The sequence below is a fragment of the Lipophrys pholis genome, assembly GCF_963383615.2.
Source record: "Lipophrys pholis genome assembly, chromosome: 16".
NCBI classification, from domain to species: domain Eukaryota; kingdom Metazoa; phylum Chordata; class Actinopteri; order Blenniiformes; family Blenniidae; genus Lipophrys; species Lipophrys pholis.
The window spans coordinates 18116679-18133317 of NC_137634.1; the positions used below are offsets into that span (position 1 = coordinate 18116679).

General features: G+C 41.0%; 1 protein-coding gene across 1 annotated transcript in view; it reads right to left on the reverse strand.

The window, feature by feature from the left end:
- Positions 1-16639, reverse strand: part of sh3pxd2b (SH3 and PX domains 2B) — a 32398-nt gene that overhangs the window by 9767 nt on the left and 5992 nt on the right. Inside the window, exons 3-5 of the mRNA XM_080482824.1 lie at positions 11526-11601; positions 7402-7478; positions 1953-2044 (exon numbers count right to left, since the gene is read on the reverse strand). Of these exons, the coding sequence (XP_080338950.1) occupies positions 1953-2044; positions 7402-7478; positions 11526-11601 (245 nt within the window). The remainder of the gene's footprint in view (positions 1-1952; positions 2045-7401; positions 7479-11525; positions 11602-16639) is intronic.

The following is a 16639-nucleotide window of genomic DNA, read 5'->3' on the forward strand; positions in this document are numbered from 1 at the left end:
GACAGTGAAAACCTCTCCCACATCAAAGAGGACACAAATCCTCACTTTTCTTGGCCCTGTGTGTTGACTGGATGTGCATATAAAACTGTCACAAGAATTTACTTCTTTTTTCTTTCAATCACACCAGTGGTGAAGTGGTGAAGCATCCGTTTAAAAAGTAAGCATTTATTTCAATGTAATACATAATTTTTTTAATTCATAACTGTGCACCAGCCAATCATTGTCTTTCAAAATATGTGCCATCAGTATAAATGTATTTTATTCTGTGTGTTATGAGAAAGTAACAACATATTGTGGCACTAATACAAATATTGAGGTGAGTGGCACGTTCATAAAATGCCCCCGCCTCGGCAATGTCACGAGCAGGGTAAAGCCACCACCTCCAACAGACTGCACACTTCAACGTGACATTAAATCCATCCACATTATAGATGACAATATGGTGGGCAGTTACAGGAAGGCCATTTCACATTCAATCCCCATCGCAGCTCTCTGTCCTGTTAATTGTCCTTGAGCCAGATATCCCAGGTGCTTGCACACCGTAAGACACTCTCAGGGGGGATGTGTGAAATGTCGAGAATTTCTATAAGACTCTACAGCTTTTGGTAGTACAATTACATTTTAGGTGCAGATTCAGGCCCCAGTGACAGTGTTTCAAGTGAAAATGCGTGATTTTTGCGTTTTTGTTTCAGTAAGGTTTCATGTTTACACGGCGAGGGCAAGTTTTTTGTAAGGAAATCACACTCATGAGGAGAGAACAATATGCTATAAACACTAACAATGACGCAGTAGCAGTGTTTGCAAAAAGATGCATTTTGCTCCACCCACACGGAGATGGAATCAGAGGTTTTTTTTTATTTTTTATTTCCATCATACATTACAAAGATATAAATTCCTACTCCTACATTAATATGTTCTGCTTTACTTCAAAAAGTTTAAAAACTGGAAACAAATAGTCTTCTAATTTTTTCACAATCAGTTCTCGACTTGAAACAGAGAAACCTTCCACTGTCAACTAGTGAGGTGTACAATTAGTCCACTTGATGATTCAGCATCAGCCCGTGGGTAGTTGGCACCTACAATAGGAGCTTGAATTGACATATTAATGACTGTTGCTGCTGCTGCTGCTCGCGGTGCCAGGCACACTTAGGCCAGTTTGATATCGTTTACCCAGAGACTCTGTAATCTCACCAATCTGAGATATGACAATAACCATGCAGGATATGCTTCCACTTACCTTTGTTGAAAATGTGCCACAAAGTTAGTGGTATACTTTGTGCCTGAATACATGGTGTGACACACTTTTTGGTTTAAACTAATGTAGTATTTCCCAGCTGTTATTGAAAAAAAAAAAACATATCTGGGGTCAAGATGTGAGTGCCGCATTGTGGTTTCTCCAAAGACAACCCCTCACAACCTCTCCTGCCCTGAAGGTGACACTAACTTTAATAAGCCCACGTGTGTAAGCAAGGCCTGTGTGTGAAGTTAAGCCTGGGTCAGCACATGTGCATCGGTTGTTGGTATTCACTGCCCACTGATGTCTTAGTTCTAGCACATAGTTAGTCAGCACCGGCTATGACGCTGATGTGTGCAGTGAGATTTACAGGCGGCCTGCACACCCCCGGAGGAACCGTGCAGCCTCAGCTGTCTGGAGCCTGGTGATTGAGCTGAGCTGCATCTACAAGCTGCCATGATGCAAACTCAGCATTTAAAAATGACCCATTAAGCGTGTTTCTGCTTGGAAAACCCAACGGCAAGTAGTGCTCGCGGTATGAAATCATATTCATTAGAGGGTGTAATGAATGGTCATTATCAGCGGAGTGGAGGATAAATGCTGGCAGGACATGACATGACATGAGCAAGGGGGAACAATGATTCTCCATTGTGTGCGAGCCCAAGGGTTTCTAACCGTTGGGTAACTGTGGTACTTTGGGTCCATGTGCTGTACTCACTCCTTTGGTGGGTTGAGGTCTTCAGGTCTGGTTTCAAAGAAGACTCTGACCTCTTCACACTGGGAGATGTAAACTGGCAGTTGAATGAGAGCCTGCATGCACAAGAGATAGCAGGAGACATGAGCAATAACACAAAGTGACACATACAGAGGTCAACGGAGGATATTTGTTGGAATTTTCTGAGACCAGATCCAATAAATACTCAAAGATTATGTAAGGACAGTTTTGGTTTGTTCTTTTGAGCAAAGACACATGCTATAATGCACAAAAAAAGTTTTATCAGATGTTATTTACTCATTTTTAACAATAAAATCTGCATAATAATCATACTTGTTTACCGATGTGCAGATTTTACAGTCAAGATGTACTGAAATGTTGAAAGAATAATTGTCCTGAAAACTATTTTTAACTGAGTCATAGATGATCATTATTTTTTTTTTTTTTTTTAGCAACAATCCTTTGAACTTTGAATTTTAATTCGAAACAAGGTTAGATCCTGGGGGGGGGGGGACATGTTGTAGCCTGCCAGGTGATATGAAGATTGTCTCAAAAAATACAGATGTGACTTCTGTGTAAGCTTTATAGGAGTTACTCACAAGAAAACACTGTAACTCCACACACGAGTCATCAAAATAGTCAAAACAACTTTAAAATGCTGTAAAGCGACAATAAATGACTTAATAATACAATGTCATAGAAGATGACTGGGCTCAAATTCACAGTAGGAATCTATAAAAGTTATTTGGTTCAGTTACAAACAAACCTGACATAAGTGTAGTGTAAAAGTTAAATAACATTGAGTCACAGTTTCCTGTTTTTTTCCCCCCCACATCATTTTCCCTCGCCACACCGCTCGTCTGTCTTCTCATCTCTGGTCCAGAGCTCAGATCATTGATCTGTCTCGCCTGCCTTCCTCTCTCATCTTGTGCCTCTGTGGACAATCACCAGCAGCAGATAGATGAGCTCTGACAAGACGGCTGGAGTTGAAAGACAAACGGCCACATTCACTGTTGTCTATTCTGTTGTGCTCTTTTACACACACAGCGAGTCATGTTATCGCAAGGTCTTTTTTTGTCTTGGTGATTTATTTATTTATTTATTTTTTGTTCTCTCCAGACACTTTGTTTTATCTGCTTCCTCCACTACTTCTTGCACTCACTTTCAATCAAACCTTTAAAGGCCAGCAGTGCAACAGATAATCACCTCACCACTTTCATGTCTCAAACCAGAAGACGGAACAACCGCCGCCGACAGCCCTGTGGAGACGATCTCTCTTTACCTCCGAGGGAGCTAAGCTACTCCTCCATTTGTTGGCAAGCGGTGCTCAAAGCTATCCATCAAGCTTCCTCCGCTGGCATCTACCTCTGATTTTAATACTGCTAAGTGTTTCAGTTTTGTCCTTTAAGGGAGCGGAGTCTACCTCTTGCAGTCCCTGACACACACTGATATAACGTCAGGACTGATGGATGCGGAACCGAAGCCAAAAACCCGACCCGAGTGTCCTTGTCCTATGCGAAGTCAAAACCTAATGAAATGCAAATGTGTGCTGATTCTTGATGCACGGAAGACACAGAAATCCAATTGTTTTGAAGCGACTATCGATGTGAAAGCGTGGCTAAAGTAGCTGGTTTGAGAGTTTTTACAGGCCACAACCAGAAGACCACCAAAGCTTTACGTCTTGCGGCTGAAATGTTGCCTGAGGTCAGAGTGCATCCTGCAGCGACGATCCTCTCCTTGGATTTATTTCTCTCCTCCTGTCAGCCTGAGGCCCGTCCACTCATTACAATTCTCCCCAGGGAGGAGACAGGAGGGAGGCACAGGGGTACATTATAGTAAATGGACTTTATGGGTGTTCTTTACAGGAGGCAACATTAAGGTAATTACGTGTGCTTGTGTGTGTATGTGCATGCGCGCGTGTATGTGTGTATTCGCCGAGGAAAGAGATGTAATGGAAATGAAAGATCGGCTTCTCATAAGGTAAAGTACATTGTTGCTGTATCCCGCACAATATATTTTCTTTCTGGTCACGAAGCCGCATCATTGACAAAGGAGGGGTTAGATACTTTTTGAATCTACGTGTTACTCCTAAACAAAGATTCAAAGTTAACGTCAAAGTCAAACTCCTTATTTAAAAAAAAAAAGAAAAAAGTTCAATGTCAGGAGCATGTGCTCCTAAATACAGACTGCTGTTGTTTGAAATAAAACCATTTGAGTTTTGTATGAAACACTATTAACAATCATGGAACGGTTTCCTGAACAAAGTGGTCTTCTGGATCAGCAGTGATGGTTTAAACCAGGGGTGTGAAACACTTTTTGTTCAGGGGCCACATACTGCCTAATTTCACCTTGAGTGGGCTGGATTGCTGAAATAGAGCAGTTTTTCATCGCTGTGGCACAGTGTGTACGTAATGACAATGTCTATATTTTCACAAATCCCAAAAATTACTACTGAAAAAAATGACAATCTCAATATAAAAGCAATTTTTATGATATCTTAGCGAGCAAAATACCAGGAAATATCGAAAAACAACTTCCCTTACAGCTACTGCAATATGTATGTTTTTACATTAATGTTAGTTTGCATTAGTTTGCTTTCATGGCAGCATCTCAACTCAGGTTTCAGTGTTGTTATGTCTGCTACTGTTAAGAAATTAGGAAAAAAAAAACTATGTTTTCTTTGAATTGTCTTTGCTTGCTTGGTGGACCAGATTGGAGCCTCTTGAGGGCCGATTTGAGTCCACTGGCCTTATGTTTGACACCCCAGGTTTAAACAAACAATCCTTGATGTTGCCTTTTTTTCTTGGGGGGGGGAGATCTTTTATCCGACTGAGTTTCCTGACATGAATAAAAACATGAGGCTTGACAACCCGGGGAAATTCCATATGAGTCAGGTTAAAGCCTCAGCTGTATAAGTGAACGGCTGACTCAGCTTTTCCAGAAGAAAAACATTCAACTTCACCTTGTTAACTCTATGACATGTGGGGGTGGATGAAACTGCATTTACTTTCCTCGCAGTGCGGCTTGTTTCTTGAGGTAAATATAGCTACTTTAATTCAGTACAAAAGCTGTATTAGGAGATCATAGGCAGTGCAGTGAAATCAAAAAGCTGAGTGATGTTTTTAAACTTCCAGCAGTTCATCTCTCGGCTCAAACTTCAGAGCAATACAAGAAAAGGTATTTCCATTCTACATAACACTCTCGCATGTCTGCGGTGTTCTGTGATTAAATGTTGCTTCAATAAAGCCGTGACACACGAAAACGGATGTCTGGAATCAATAACTGAGCAGAATTCTGTTTTTTAGTTTTCATTTGGACAATTAGACATGAACATCGCTCACTTCTCAACTCCGTCACCAGACAACAGCCAAATCTTCTACAGACTTTCATATATTTCCAGAAAAACTCCCCAAAATCAAAGTTGACTTGCCTATTCTCATAAACATCCGCGCCCACAGACCGACCCAGCAGCTCTTCCCTTTCCTCTGCAAAAACTCTTTTTTTCCCCTTCATATAAGAAGTTAAAGATGTTACCTCCACCAGCTGTACATTCTTTTAACCCCAGGTCATGTCGATATCCTGTCTTGTGCATTGTTTCTCACATGTAAAAGCTGTTCTCTTCACTTTGTTGTGAATCAGCTTTTCAGTTTTTCTTTACTGTTAGTTGGTTTATCAATGGCTTGCTATGGAAACTCTTGTAAAACGAAAAAAAAAAAAAAAAAGGGAGCATTTGAATAGACTATCATAATAAACTATTTTGTTGTTGTGGTTTCAGAAAAAGAAATGACCACGAATAAAATGACAAGATAAAATAAGAGTTACATTTTCTTTTCTGACACAAAGGAAACTGTTCCTGTATCAGGTTACTTTAAAACACAGCTGATCATATGCTGACTGGAGGAAAAGGAAAAAAAAAAAGAAGCCCTTAGGCACAGTCATGCTGACTTGATTTGCTCTTCTGTTCTTTTCTAAATGGCACTGTTTCACATCATTCTAGTTAAGGGGTAAACAATTCTTCTTTGTAGATGTTAATCATAATACATTCACTCATTAGCAACTGCAAGTGGAAATTAACTTCATTAAAATCCTTTAATGACTTTATCAATGTATTTTAGAAGGCTAAAAACAGTATCTTTATGTTTTCATGCTGGTTGCATTTCTTTACGGAACTATTTGCAGGTTTCTGATTTTAAGTTTTCAACAAAGTGAGGATTGCAAAGTACTTTCATCAACACAAAGCTTCACCCCTACATTCGGTAAGGGAAAGACACGATTTTATTATTAAAACACACAATAAATTCCATCATACTTTACTGATCTCATGATGTGAATTCTCTCTTAGTATATTTCTTTTGCAAGGAGGTCAGAGCAACAGAGCACAGAGGGAGCTGTTAGGGCACCTCATCCATCATTCCGAACAAAGCCAATTCAAAAGGCAACAAAACTCCCGTTAGAACCGTAGAAACAAACAAACAAAAAAAAGGTTAATCAAATCTTACTCATAGTCAGTGTTAGTCAAGCTGAACAATCCAGGTAAATGCAACAGGGACAAGATTTAGAAAGCTTACATTAACTGCAAATCAAAACACACAGGTTAGTCAAGCCTCATTACCTTTCACAAGAGATAAAATGACCCTGGATGAAAACCTGAATGTGCAAACGGTAACCGCTACAAGCATTTCTAACCTAAACTACTTGCCACAATGAATCATCTTGTTCAAATCATTGTGTCCTCCTTCTGTAATGCATGGAGGAACTTTTGCCCCGGCCTTCTTCTTTCCCGTCAGCTCCATCCTCTGTATTGTTTATTTAATTTCTCCTACGTTCATGAGCACACCAACTCGACCTTGTCTGTCTTACTTCACTACTAAACAGTAGGCGAGTCAGCATTCAATAGAGTTATGCCACTAAACGACTAAGTTTAAGCGTTCACATTAAATGTCTCTCATCGGGCATCTTTTGCAGTGGAAAAACTGGCGAATGAAAGTTTGAAGTTACACGATAAAGCGGCACAAGACCGCCAAACACCCCAGGATGGTGTGTAAAGCCAAAGAGTTTATCCTCAGAGAAAAGGAAGTCATCAGTACAGAATATAACAAAGAAACTATATTTCACATATAGTGTGGTATGCATTTCTTTCAATGTTTTTTTTTTTGTAATTGTACAGAGTGTGGCGAGAGCAGGGTTGCCTAATTTTAAAGATTTGGGTCTCTCATAAAGAAAGAATGGGAAAGACCGAGTTATTCCATTCTGTTCACCCCTCTGACATGTCCTTAGTTCAAGTTTCTGTTTTGGTAGGAATGAAAAGTTCAGGACTAAGTTATCAGAACATGCGTGAGACGTGTGTTTCTACCATGATGTTGATGATACAGATATTCAATGTAGTTTTCATTTGTTACAAGAGATATGGTGGATTTATAGTTTTAAGGCCTGCATTGGACAATCTACTCACCCGGCAGTACTCGTTTATGGGCCTTAATCTTTTCATTGCCACATCCCTGATATGGCTCCTCCTGAACAGGATCTTCCCTGAAACAAAGCAAGAACACCAAATGAAACTTTCAAACATTTCCAAGGCAGCACAGAAGGTCACGTCTTCTCACTTTGACTTGAAAATGGAAACACATAGGATGCTTCTTTATGCAGCTCGTCAATAATCTCAACCTACAGTTTTGTCTTCACCACAATTCACGAGCATGTATGTCAGTGTTGCATACAAGGAAACAAAAAATAATGTGGATGATGCTCTTTTCAAAATCCATGTCTAAAACAAGCCCGACATTGAAGGACAGCCAGGATACAGTGGCTTTTACAAAAACTCGGTTAATAAATTAGCATGCAGACACAATACCGTCTTGTCATCAATAGCACTGACAGCACAATGAGGTGGGTAAAGAGCCAGGTGAATCGCTGGCCTTTCCCGGTCATGAATAAATGATTTTGGGAAAGCAAAAGTGCTCGGCAGTTTAAAATGCTACTCCCCGACTCTTATCTCCACGCACGCATAACCACAGGCACAGAAAAGCGTGGGCCGCCATAACAATAACAAGGAAAGGATACAAATAGGCCTCTTAAAACTTTTCTAACTTAACGGGATGCAGGAAATTTGAGAGCTAACGTCTTTTTACTTGATTCTGACTGTAGAATAATAAAGTACATTACAGTGGGACAGCTCAAATGAAAACATAGGCTGGGCAGGAAGGCAAAAATGCAACAACAACAAAAAAAAAGACTTTGAATTCAGAAAGAGTTCTTGTATCACTTCCATCAAGAAGCTATGCTGTTATCTTTTCAACGAGACCTGCTGAAACATGAGTCTATCACACAGGAGTTTGCTGCTGAGCAATCAACCCCCTACAGGTCCACAGTTTCTACCCTTGCAGCTAAAAAAGACTTTTCTGCTCCTTTATCCCACGCGGCTGAAATCCACAGCAGACACGGAGAGACGGTGTCTAATCACCTCAGTGTCTGATTATGAATATGTATGATCATATGCTACTTTCTGTCTTGGGGGGGGAAGATTAAATGAAGCCCAAGGTGAGAAGAAAAGAGAAAATGTGTAATTAGGTGAAGACTGCTGAGTTGTAAGGATAAGTGTGTGGTGACCTAAAACAACACGGGGAAAATAAAGCAGATTTAGCAGATTTGACATAATAACCACAACCACCAACACCCAACTCTAAACACTGTACCTCTGTTATAACTGAAATTTTGTTGACTCAGGTTAAAAAAAACACACACACAAAACTAACAACCACTGCGGCATGTAGAGAGAAAAGTGCTTGAATGGCAGGGATATCAAATATATTTTAGTTCAGGGGTCACATACAGGCCAATTTGATCTTTGAAATTATGACAATTTACTTTTTTGGGTTTGCAGGCCAGATTGGAGCCGTTTTGCAAGCTGGTTTTGGCCCACGGGCCTTTAGTGAACAAATATGGCAAATTGTTGTTTGAAGTTAAATGTCGTGAAAAAAACATTTTTTTTTTCATTTTTTATCTTGTTTTATCATTTTGTAACGAATTAAACAAAATTCATGGGACAAACTCCATGAAAAATGAAACACAGGTTTCCTTTTTTAAGAAGATATTCAAAGCCCATAGACGAGAGTTTGAATTCTAGTTATCATTTCATCTTGCAACATCATTACAAGCTCGCTTTTAAATTTCACCCCGTCTAGACTGCTCTCCGCAGCTTGAGAGATTTTAAACCCTCAAAAGTCTACGTCCTCCAAACTTCTATTTCGGTCTCCTTTTTTCACTCTCCTCCCCTCGTCACTCCTCAAACAGAAAGTGTTCTTGAAGGTTTTCCAAAGCTCTCTGGGGTCAGGAGAGTTGCACTGACTGAACACTGCCCACTTTGTATGCACGGCAGCTCATGGATGCAGCTGATGAAAAGGGCTTGCTTGGGGAGGGAGGAGGGAGGCAATGAGAGCTGCTGCCGTGGAGCTGTGGCTGAGGCAGGATAGGCTTTATGGCAAAAAAAACCAAAAAACTGAGCCAGCACTGACCAAAGGTATTTAACAACGTTTGTTCCCTGAGACAAGCAAAGAGGAGATTTGATTAGAACTCCTGACATTCTGTTTCAGTTAATGTACATGGAGTCTGTGGATATGCTGTGGATTTATTGACCAAAGTCTGAAAATGTTCCAATTTATACCAATCCATTCTGTCATGCAGTACAGGTTTGCACCACAAGGTGGTATACTGAGTCACTCAAACAGCCAGTGGGAGCAATAAGTAGCATATGCCATTCACATTAGATCCAATCTGAGCCGCTGTATCACGAAGAAGAGCCAGTGAGTCACAATTCTGACTGTCACACACACTGGTTTTAAAGGATAATAGTGACCATAAATAATCCAGATAAAACATCAAATGTATGACGTCTCAAAGCTACAAAAGGTGAAATGATGATTTATGTCTGAGGTGTAATTATAGTGTTCCTTTGTAAGTTGCTGACGAAGTGTAGCCTGCCAACAAAGACAGAGCTGCTGTTGGTACACCGCATTCAAGAGAGAAAAACAGCGATTGCTTTCTTCTGCAGACAGTAGATGAATGCAATATGACTGCAGCTTAACTAATGAGGTCAGAGTATTTAACCAGCTCTTTTGTGTGTTGTTTTTCTTAAACAAGTCTTTCACAGAGAACAGATAGTTACATTATTCTACTTGATAGAATCTTTCTTGACCTGTCCAACATACTTTGAACTTGAGACATTCACACCAAAATGAGTAGGTATTGTGAAACACTATTAACCAATAAAACATAACTTCTCAGGTGTTTGGAAAAATACATTATGAAACTTATTTTATCTCAATGACAGACATGAGACCATCTCATGAACCAACTCCCATGACAGGTATTCAAATTATAACCAAGTGATTGCCTGCACATTCTATTCACCTAGCCATTTTGAAATAGTAAAAGAGAGGGGGAAAATCATTAAGGTACGTGTTTTATTGGACCTCTGGGAAATTTCACTAAGGAGTCAACGGATTGCCTCAGAGAGCAAAACGCAGCCAACCTTGGTGGTGGGTGCACCTGGAAAGAAACTGAGCGGAGGTCGTGCACTCTGCACACGCGGAGACAAACCACTGTGCTGATGTGGAGATACCAATGGAATAAAAACACGTTTAAGGGTGTGATCACGCCGAAACCAGAAAGGAAAACCCGCTTCCATGCCTTGTTAGCCTTAGTCCACACTTTGGATTTCTGCTTTGTTTGTAAAACCTTTTCTTGGCTGTGGAGAAACATCAGCAGGTCAATGAATGTAGTGTGGAGAGGTTTAGGAATTTGTCTGGGATGTGGCGTGAGAAAAGATCCATCCCTGACATTTCCTTCCATCCGTCGACATACAAACTATTTCTCGGCTACATTCTACTTTCTCGGCAGAATCGTAGAAGAATATCCTCTAGAGTCTAGTCTTTTTTTCTTTTTTTTTTTTTTCCTGAAACAGACAGTCTTTAATGTAAACAGGAATGTGCAGTGAGATGCATTGTTAGCCTGGCTTCATAAAGCAGTAGGGGATCGCATTGAGAGCCGTCTCTTCCCCTCCTACTCAGAGTTCATCAAACAGTGTGAGTGCATGTGTGCATTTGTGTTCTCTGAATGAGTTCCAGACCTGCATGGGCAAAAAAAAATCCTATCCCCCACCCAACCGAGCCTGGTGGGGGAGACATGGGTGGGGTCTATGGCAGAGGCTTTTCTTTCTCTCATAAAGGATTACTTTCAGCAGGATCTCTAAAGTTGGTCTCGCACACCCAAAGCTTGAAAGACTAAGGTCATTGACACTAAAACGGAATGTGCGTTTTGCCATTCGAGTGTCTCTTGTTTATTCAAAGCTTATCGATGATTCATAGGTTGACCAAAGCTTGTCTTTTTGTCAGAGAAACAATGTGCTGCTTTTCCAGAAAATGAAAGATAATCATCATGATTGCTCAAATTTCATTTAAAAGCTTCAATTAGATTGTTTTAGTGAAACAGTTTGAGTTTAGAGGAAATTCTTGCTCTGTTTATTTGGAGGATATACAAACATTTGCAATAAGTGTGCTTATGATGCAGTTTATCGCTTACCTGGTAGAAATGGAATAATCCTGCGCTTCGGGTCTTTCTGGCCTCCCTCCACTGGAAATTTATCCAGCAACTCCATCTGAAACCACGCAAATACATTAAAGCATATTAGACGTAAAGTTTCTGCACACACACACACACACACACACACACACACACACACACACACACACACACACACACACACACACACACACACACACACACACACACACACACACACACACACACACACACACACACACACACACACACACACACACACACACACACACACACACACACACGGTATACATAAATAACTCGAACAGCTGACTGTGGGAAGGAAACGCTGATTTGTTAAAAGAAAAAAAATCTGCAGTTTCTACAAGGAATTTGGCCAATAAAGTCAGGTCTGCCAATAATTAGGAATGTACTGAGCAGATGGTATGGTTTTTCCAGTCCACTTCATGTGTTGCCTTAGCAAAGCGGCTGCTAGCAGCATGGCAACAGTGACATAGTGGAACATTTCTGTTTCCATTAGTCCTTATTTCTCCTGATCATGACATTGGTTTTGCACGGTCTTCACTTTATGGTGCTTGAGCAATATACACCAAAAAGTCAAACAAAAGAGTCTAAATTTGAAATATTTATTTCACATTTGCAATGTTATATCCACAAGTGTTTGGAAATCTCCATTACAGAATGCAATACTAAAACATTCTGCGACTATCTTGTTTAGGCCATGTCCACATGAGCCAAAACAACTTTTTTCTTCCCGGTGTTCTTAAAAAAAAAAAGAACGAGAGAGAGAGAGAGAGACATCATTGTTTTCTGCAAATGTCCATCCATACCTGAAAGTCAAGCCGGTGCGTTTACAAAAATTAGGCATTCACATGAAACAAGCATTCTTGTGTAGACAGGCCCTTAGTATTTAAATAAGGTCTTTGCTGATGTTACTGCTTGATTCTCCCAAGATTGTGATGGAGAGTTAACTGCTAGGCAATATGGAAAAGGAGCAGTTCCATAGTCAATGCTCCGGAAATACAGCAAGCAGGGATCACCCCTGCTCAGACAAATCCCAGACTCAAAACACTGTGCCCAACAACTCCAAACCCACATAGACGATCAGAACATCGTCACATCAAGGAGAAGGTCTCCAGTTTGATAAAGAGAAAAAATCTTGGAAACGATGAACAAAAGGGAAGCTGATCATCACCTCCAGACTAAGACCACCACCATCAACATAAGCACAGTAGCTGAGAGACTCAGGCTAGTAGAGAAGAGCGCAAATTCCAAAAGCAAATGGGCAAAACCTGTAGGAAGCACCAGCTCAGGCAGGAGGTGAAGAACCTGAGAAAACAGGTCAAGGGAGCAAGGAAAGATGGAAATGAACTTCAACAGAGATGTGCAAATTCATCTACAAGATGAAAATGTCCTTTAGGGAAGCAGAGGAGTACAGCTTCATCGCAAAACCCGTTGCTGTTTACCAAACCCCACGGTTTAAAGGACTCTGATCAATGGATATACCGTTTGAAATAAACATGTTTGTGAAGTTTGCGGAGGTTCAGTGCATAGAGTCTCGCACCAAGTCTTGGGTTTGATAGCCACTCATCAAGTCCTCTATAGATGGCATGGCAGTGACACGACCACACACCCGGGGAGTAGGTGGGCTTTGAAGGGTCTGGAAGAGTTACCAACCCTGGGCCCACATCTGCTTCAAGCCACTAAAATATTGATCCCCAGTGTTGAAGAAAGGACAGACTCTAGTTTTCATTTGATCCTTCCTCGTAGCTATCATAGTTGTGTAACAGCCTGATTTCATCACTTTGACCTGATTTTAACCCCCAAAGAGCTTTACAAGCCTTCGTATGCCCAACATGTCATGCATGCCAATGAAGCAGAATGATTTGCAAGTTCTTCAGCTAATTCAATAAACTCCTACAACTAAAATGCGATGCACCCTCCCAATTCAAAGCGGCTCTGAGATAGCAATCAATATTCAGTGATAAATACAATTGGAAAAATAATTAGGAGGAGCTTTAGCAGTAATTGTATCTCACTATTTTGTAGAAAATTAACGGAAATTTTTTATTTTTTATGAAGCTGAAGAGCAGGCTTTAGGCATGAATGAAGCCAGATATGATTGTAATTAAATGACTCGTAATTAGCTTTGATGGTGAGATCCCAGCACAATTAAGCTAAGATTTCATTTGTTAAATCAATAAGGGCGAGAAGACGTCTGTGGAAAGGAACGCGCTGCATCTACAAAAGCAAAACATGAAATGAAGAGATCAACTTTCTTTCCCAATTCTCTTTTATTCAGTAACATTCAAGGCAAAGGAGTTTTGAAGGGAAAAGAAGAAAGCAGTGAACTGCAGAATAGTCAAACGTTTGACCTCATGAGTCAGACGTTCTGCTGATGACACAGCTCGACGTTCAAGACGGCCTAAACACAGAGATGGTCAGACAGAGAGAGAACACAGATGAACCAATACCCCACACACTGTAATTGTTCCCATGTGTCTGCCCATGAGTGCAGGCAAACCCCCAGCCTCTGTGTCTACTCTAAAGCTTGTATCTACTCTGTAATCAGAGACACACAACAAAAGACAATTGGACAGAGTCAAGTCGACTCAACAAAATAGCAGTTACATCATGCACTCAGCATCAAGTATTCATGGTCTCCTGGGTGAAGCATGAAAACAGTCAGACACCACTTGTCATTCCAAGACTATTCTGAATATGTATTTTGGAATTTAGGTTATCTCGGCTACAGGAAGAAAATGCTTGCCACTGTCATACCTTTTACATATAAAATATCATCTTAATCCGTGCATCGTTTGGAAGATACCACCAACACTGCACACTAAAAAGTAGAATCCCTAAAAGACTTGCATTTCCCCAAAAACTACATAATGGAAATACTGACTCCACTGTGAAAATAAACCAACAACTGTCACTTAACAACACAAAGTATTTGTTCCGTTCAAGCTCCACCAAGTTTTACAGAGTAGAGAACAAAACATCATGTCACACTGCCAGTCCGGTAATACGCCCGTGATCCTGTAAAGTTTTAAACACAGTTATTTCATCTAATATATTCTTGCTGATTCAGAGCGTCACTAAATCTTCCAAAGGGTGTCATCGCCATGTCTGGTTCGTATCCGCTTGAACCACAACATCAGCATTCACGTAAAGACCCAATTAAGACAGACCAAGACAGAACAGACTGTTGAATGAGAACATGAACAATGGCTGCTCTCTCTGCAACACGCCTATATAGATAGCCTTTTAGATAGATTTTTTTTTAACTCCGCTCTCTGTACATTCATTTATGAGTTCATGTTTAACCCTTTGCAGACATCCATAGTGCTCCTAAAACTCTCTGTGGCAGAGCTGTTCTCGCAAAAATCTTTTTCTGGTTCTAAACTCCTTTTAAATGGTATTTTGCAGACATGTTATTAATATTGGCATGAAATAGTCAATATGTTTCATGGTAGCATGTGTTTCTGGGGATCTGATTACGTGATCTCCTTAAGCCGCGGTCCCACCACACTTTTTGTGCCGGGGCGTAGCAGGGCGGGTTTTTGCGTGGTTCCACTGAAAAAGTTGTGGATGGTACAGAAAAAAACCCGACCACCGGCTACAATTTTCTGTCACTCCTCCATTGTGGTACCGAGCACTGAAGAACGGGTCTGTGAGGAGGAGCGACAACACAGTTGTCTGCTGATTGGTAGTGACCATCGTCACTCTCGACTTGCCCGCAATATGTAAATAGTTCATCAGCGGTACACCCTCTCGTTGTTGTTTACATACGCCGCTTCGCGCTCACTGGTTGTTTTGTTAACTGGGTTTATTGAAACGTCGACGCGGCACAACATCGCGGCCTTTCAACAAGGTGCAGACGCTCCTCTCAGTAACAGGAGGAGAAGCTGCAGCGGGAGATGGATGCTGCTGTTTACAATGTGAAAGGTCGTGCTGTGTCACAGAGAACGGCTCGGACCGGCCGCTTCCGCATTATTGGCCCGACGCATCCCCACATCGTTCACAATCCCACCTACATTTTAACTGTACTTTCTGTGGCGGCGCCGCGAGACAGAGTCGGGAAATGCCGCTTTCGTACCTTCTGTTTGAGGGAGGAGGCGGCCTTGGAATGATGAACTAACAGAAAACCGTGTAGCTTTGATGGAATTTTTCTATAATCTGGACCGATTTGGTTTTCAATAACTATGGCTACAGTAGTGCAATATGATGTTCTTTCCTGTGTTTGTCGAGGATTATTTTAGATCAATTGAAATAATTCCTTTAGACCATCTTTGTTATTCATTTGATCACAATACAGTGGTAGATATACTCTGGACTTGTCAGGATTTACGTGGTTTTTGTTCTCGTATCAAAACAGACTGGATATCTATCCATCCCTCTCCTATACCGCTCCATCCTGTGCAGGATCACGCCGTGCTGGAGCCGCTCCCAGCTAACTATGAGCGAAGGCAGGTTACAAGGCCCATCACAGGGCAAACACACAACCCCTTTGATGCCACTTAGGGTCATGAATGACCTCACATCCATGGTTTTAAACTGTGGGAGGAGACTGGAGTACTCGGAAGAAACCCTCATGCACAAGGAGGGAGAGAACATGCAAACTCCACACAGAAAGGCCCAGCCGGTATTTGAACCCATAACCTTCTCACTATGAAGCACAAACTCTTAACATCTGCCACTGTGCTGCCTTGTTTGGATACCCGCTGTTATATTATCTGAAATACACATAATTTTCCAAAGCAAAAGACAAATTTTAGCACGTCGTTGCTGCTCGTTTAAATGAACACAGCAGGAAACCGGGTCATTTAAAATGTTCTGTTATGTGATTAACTTAGACGAAAAATATGCAATAGCTGTGCAACTGTGGATAATCAGGAAACAATGTCTGAGTGTTTGCATACAGATTCAGAGTAGAACTATATTATGTCCCCACGGCAAAAGGGGAGTGCTGGAAGTTCAAGCTTGTGAAGTTAATATGACACGTGTGCAGCATGGAAACTGTTGTTACCGACATGGAATTCTAACTGTCAGGCAGAAGAGATCACCCAATGGCAAAAAAAAAATAAAACTTTCCATCTTTCTGAATAAAC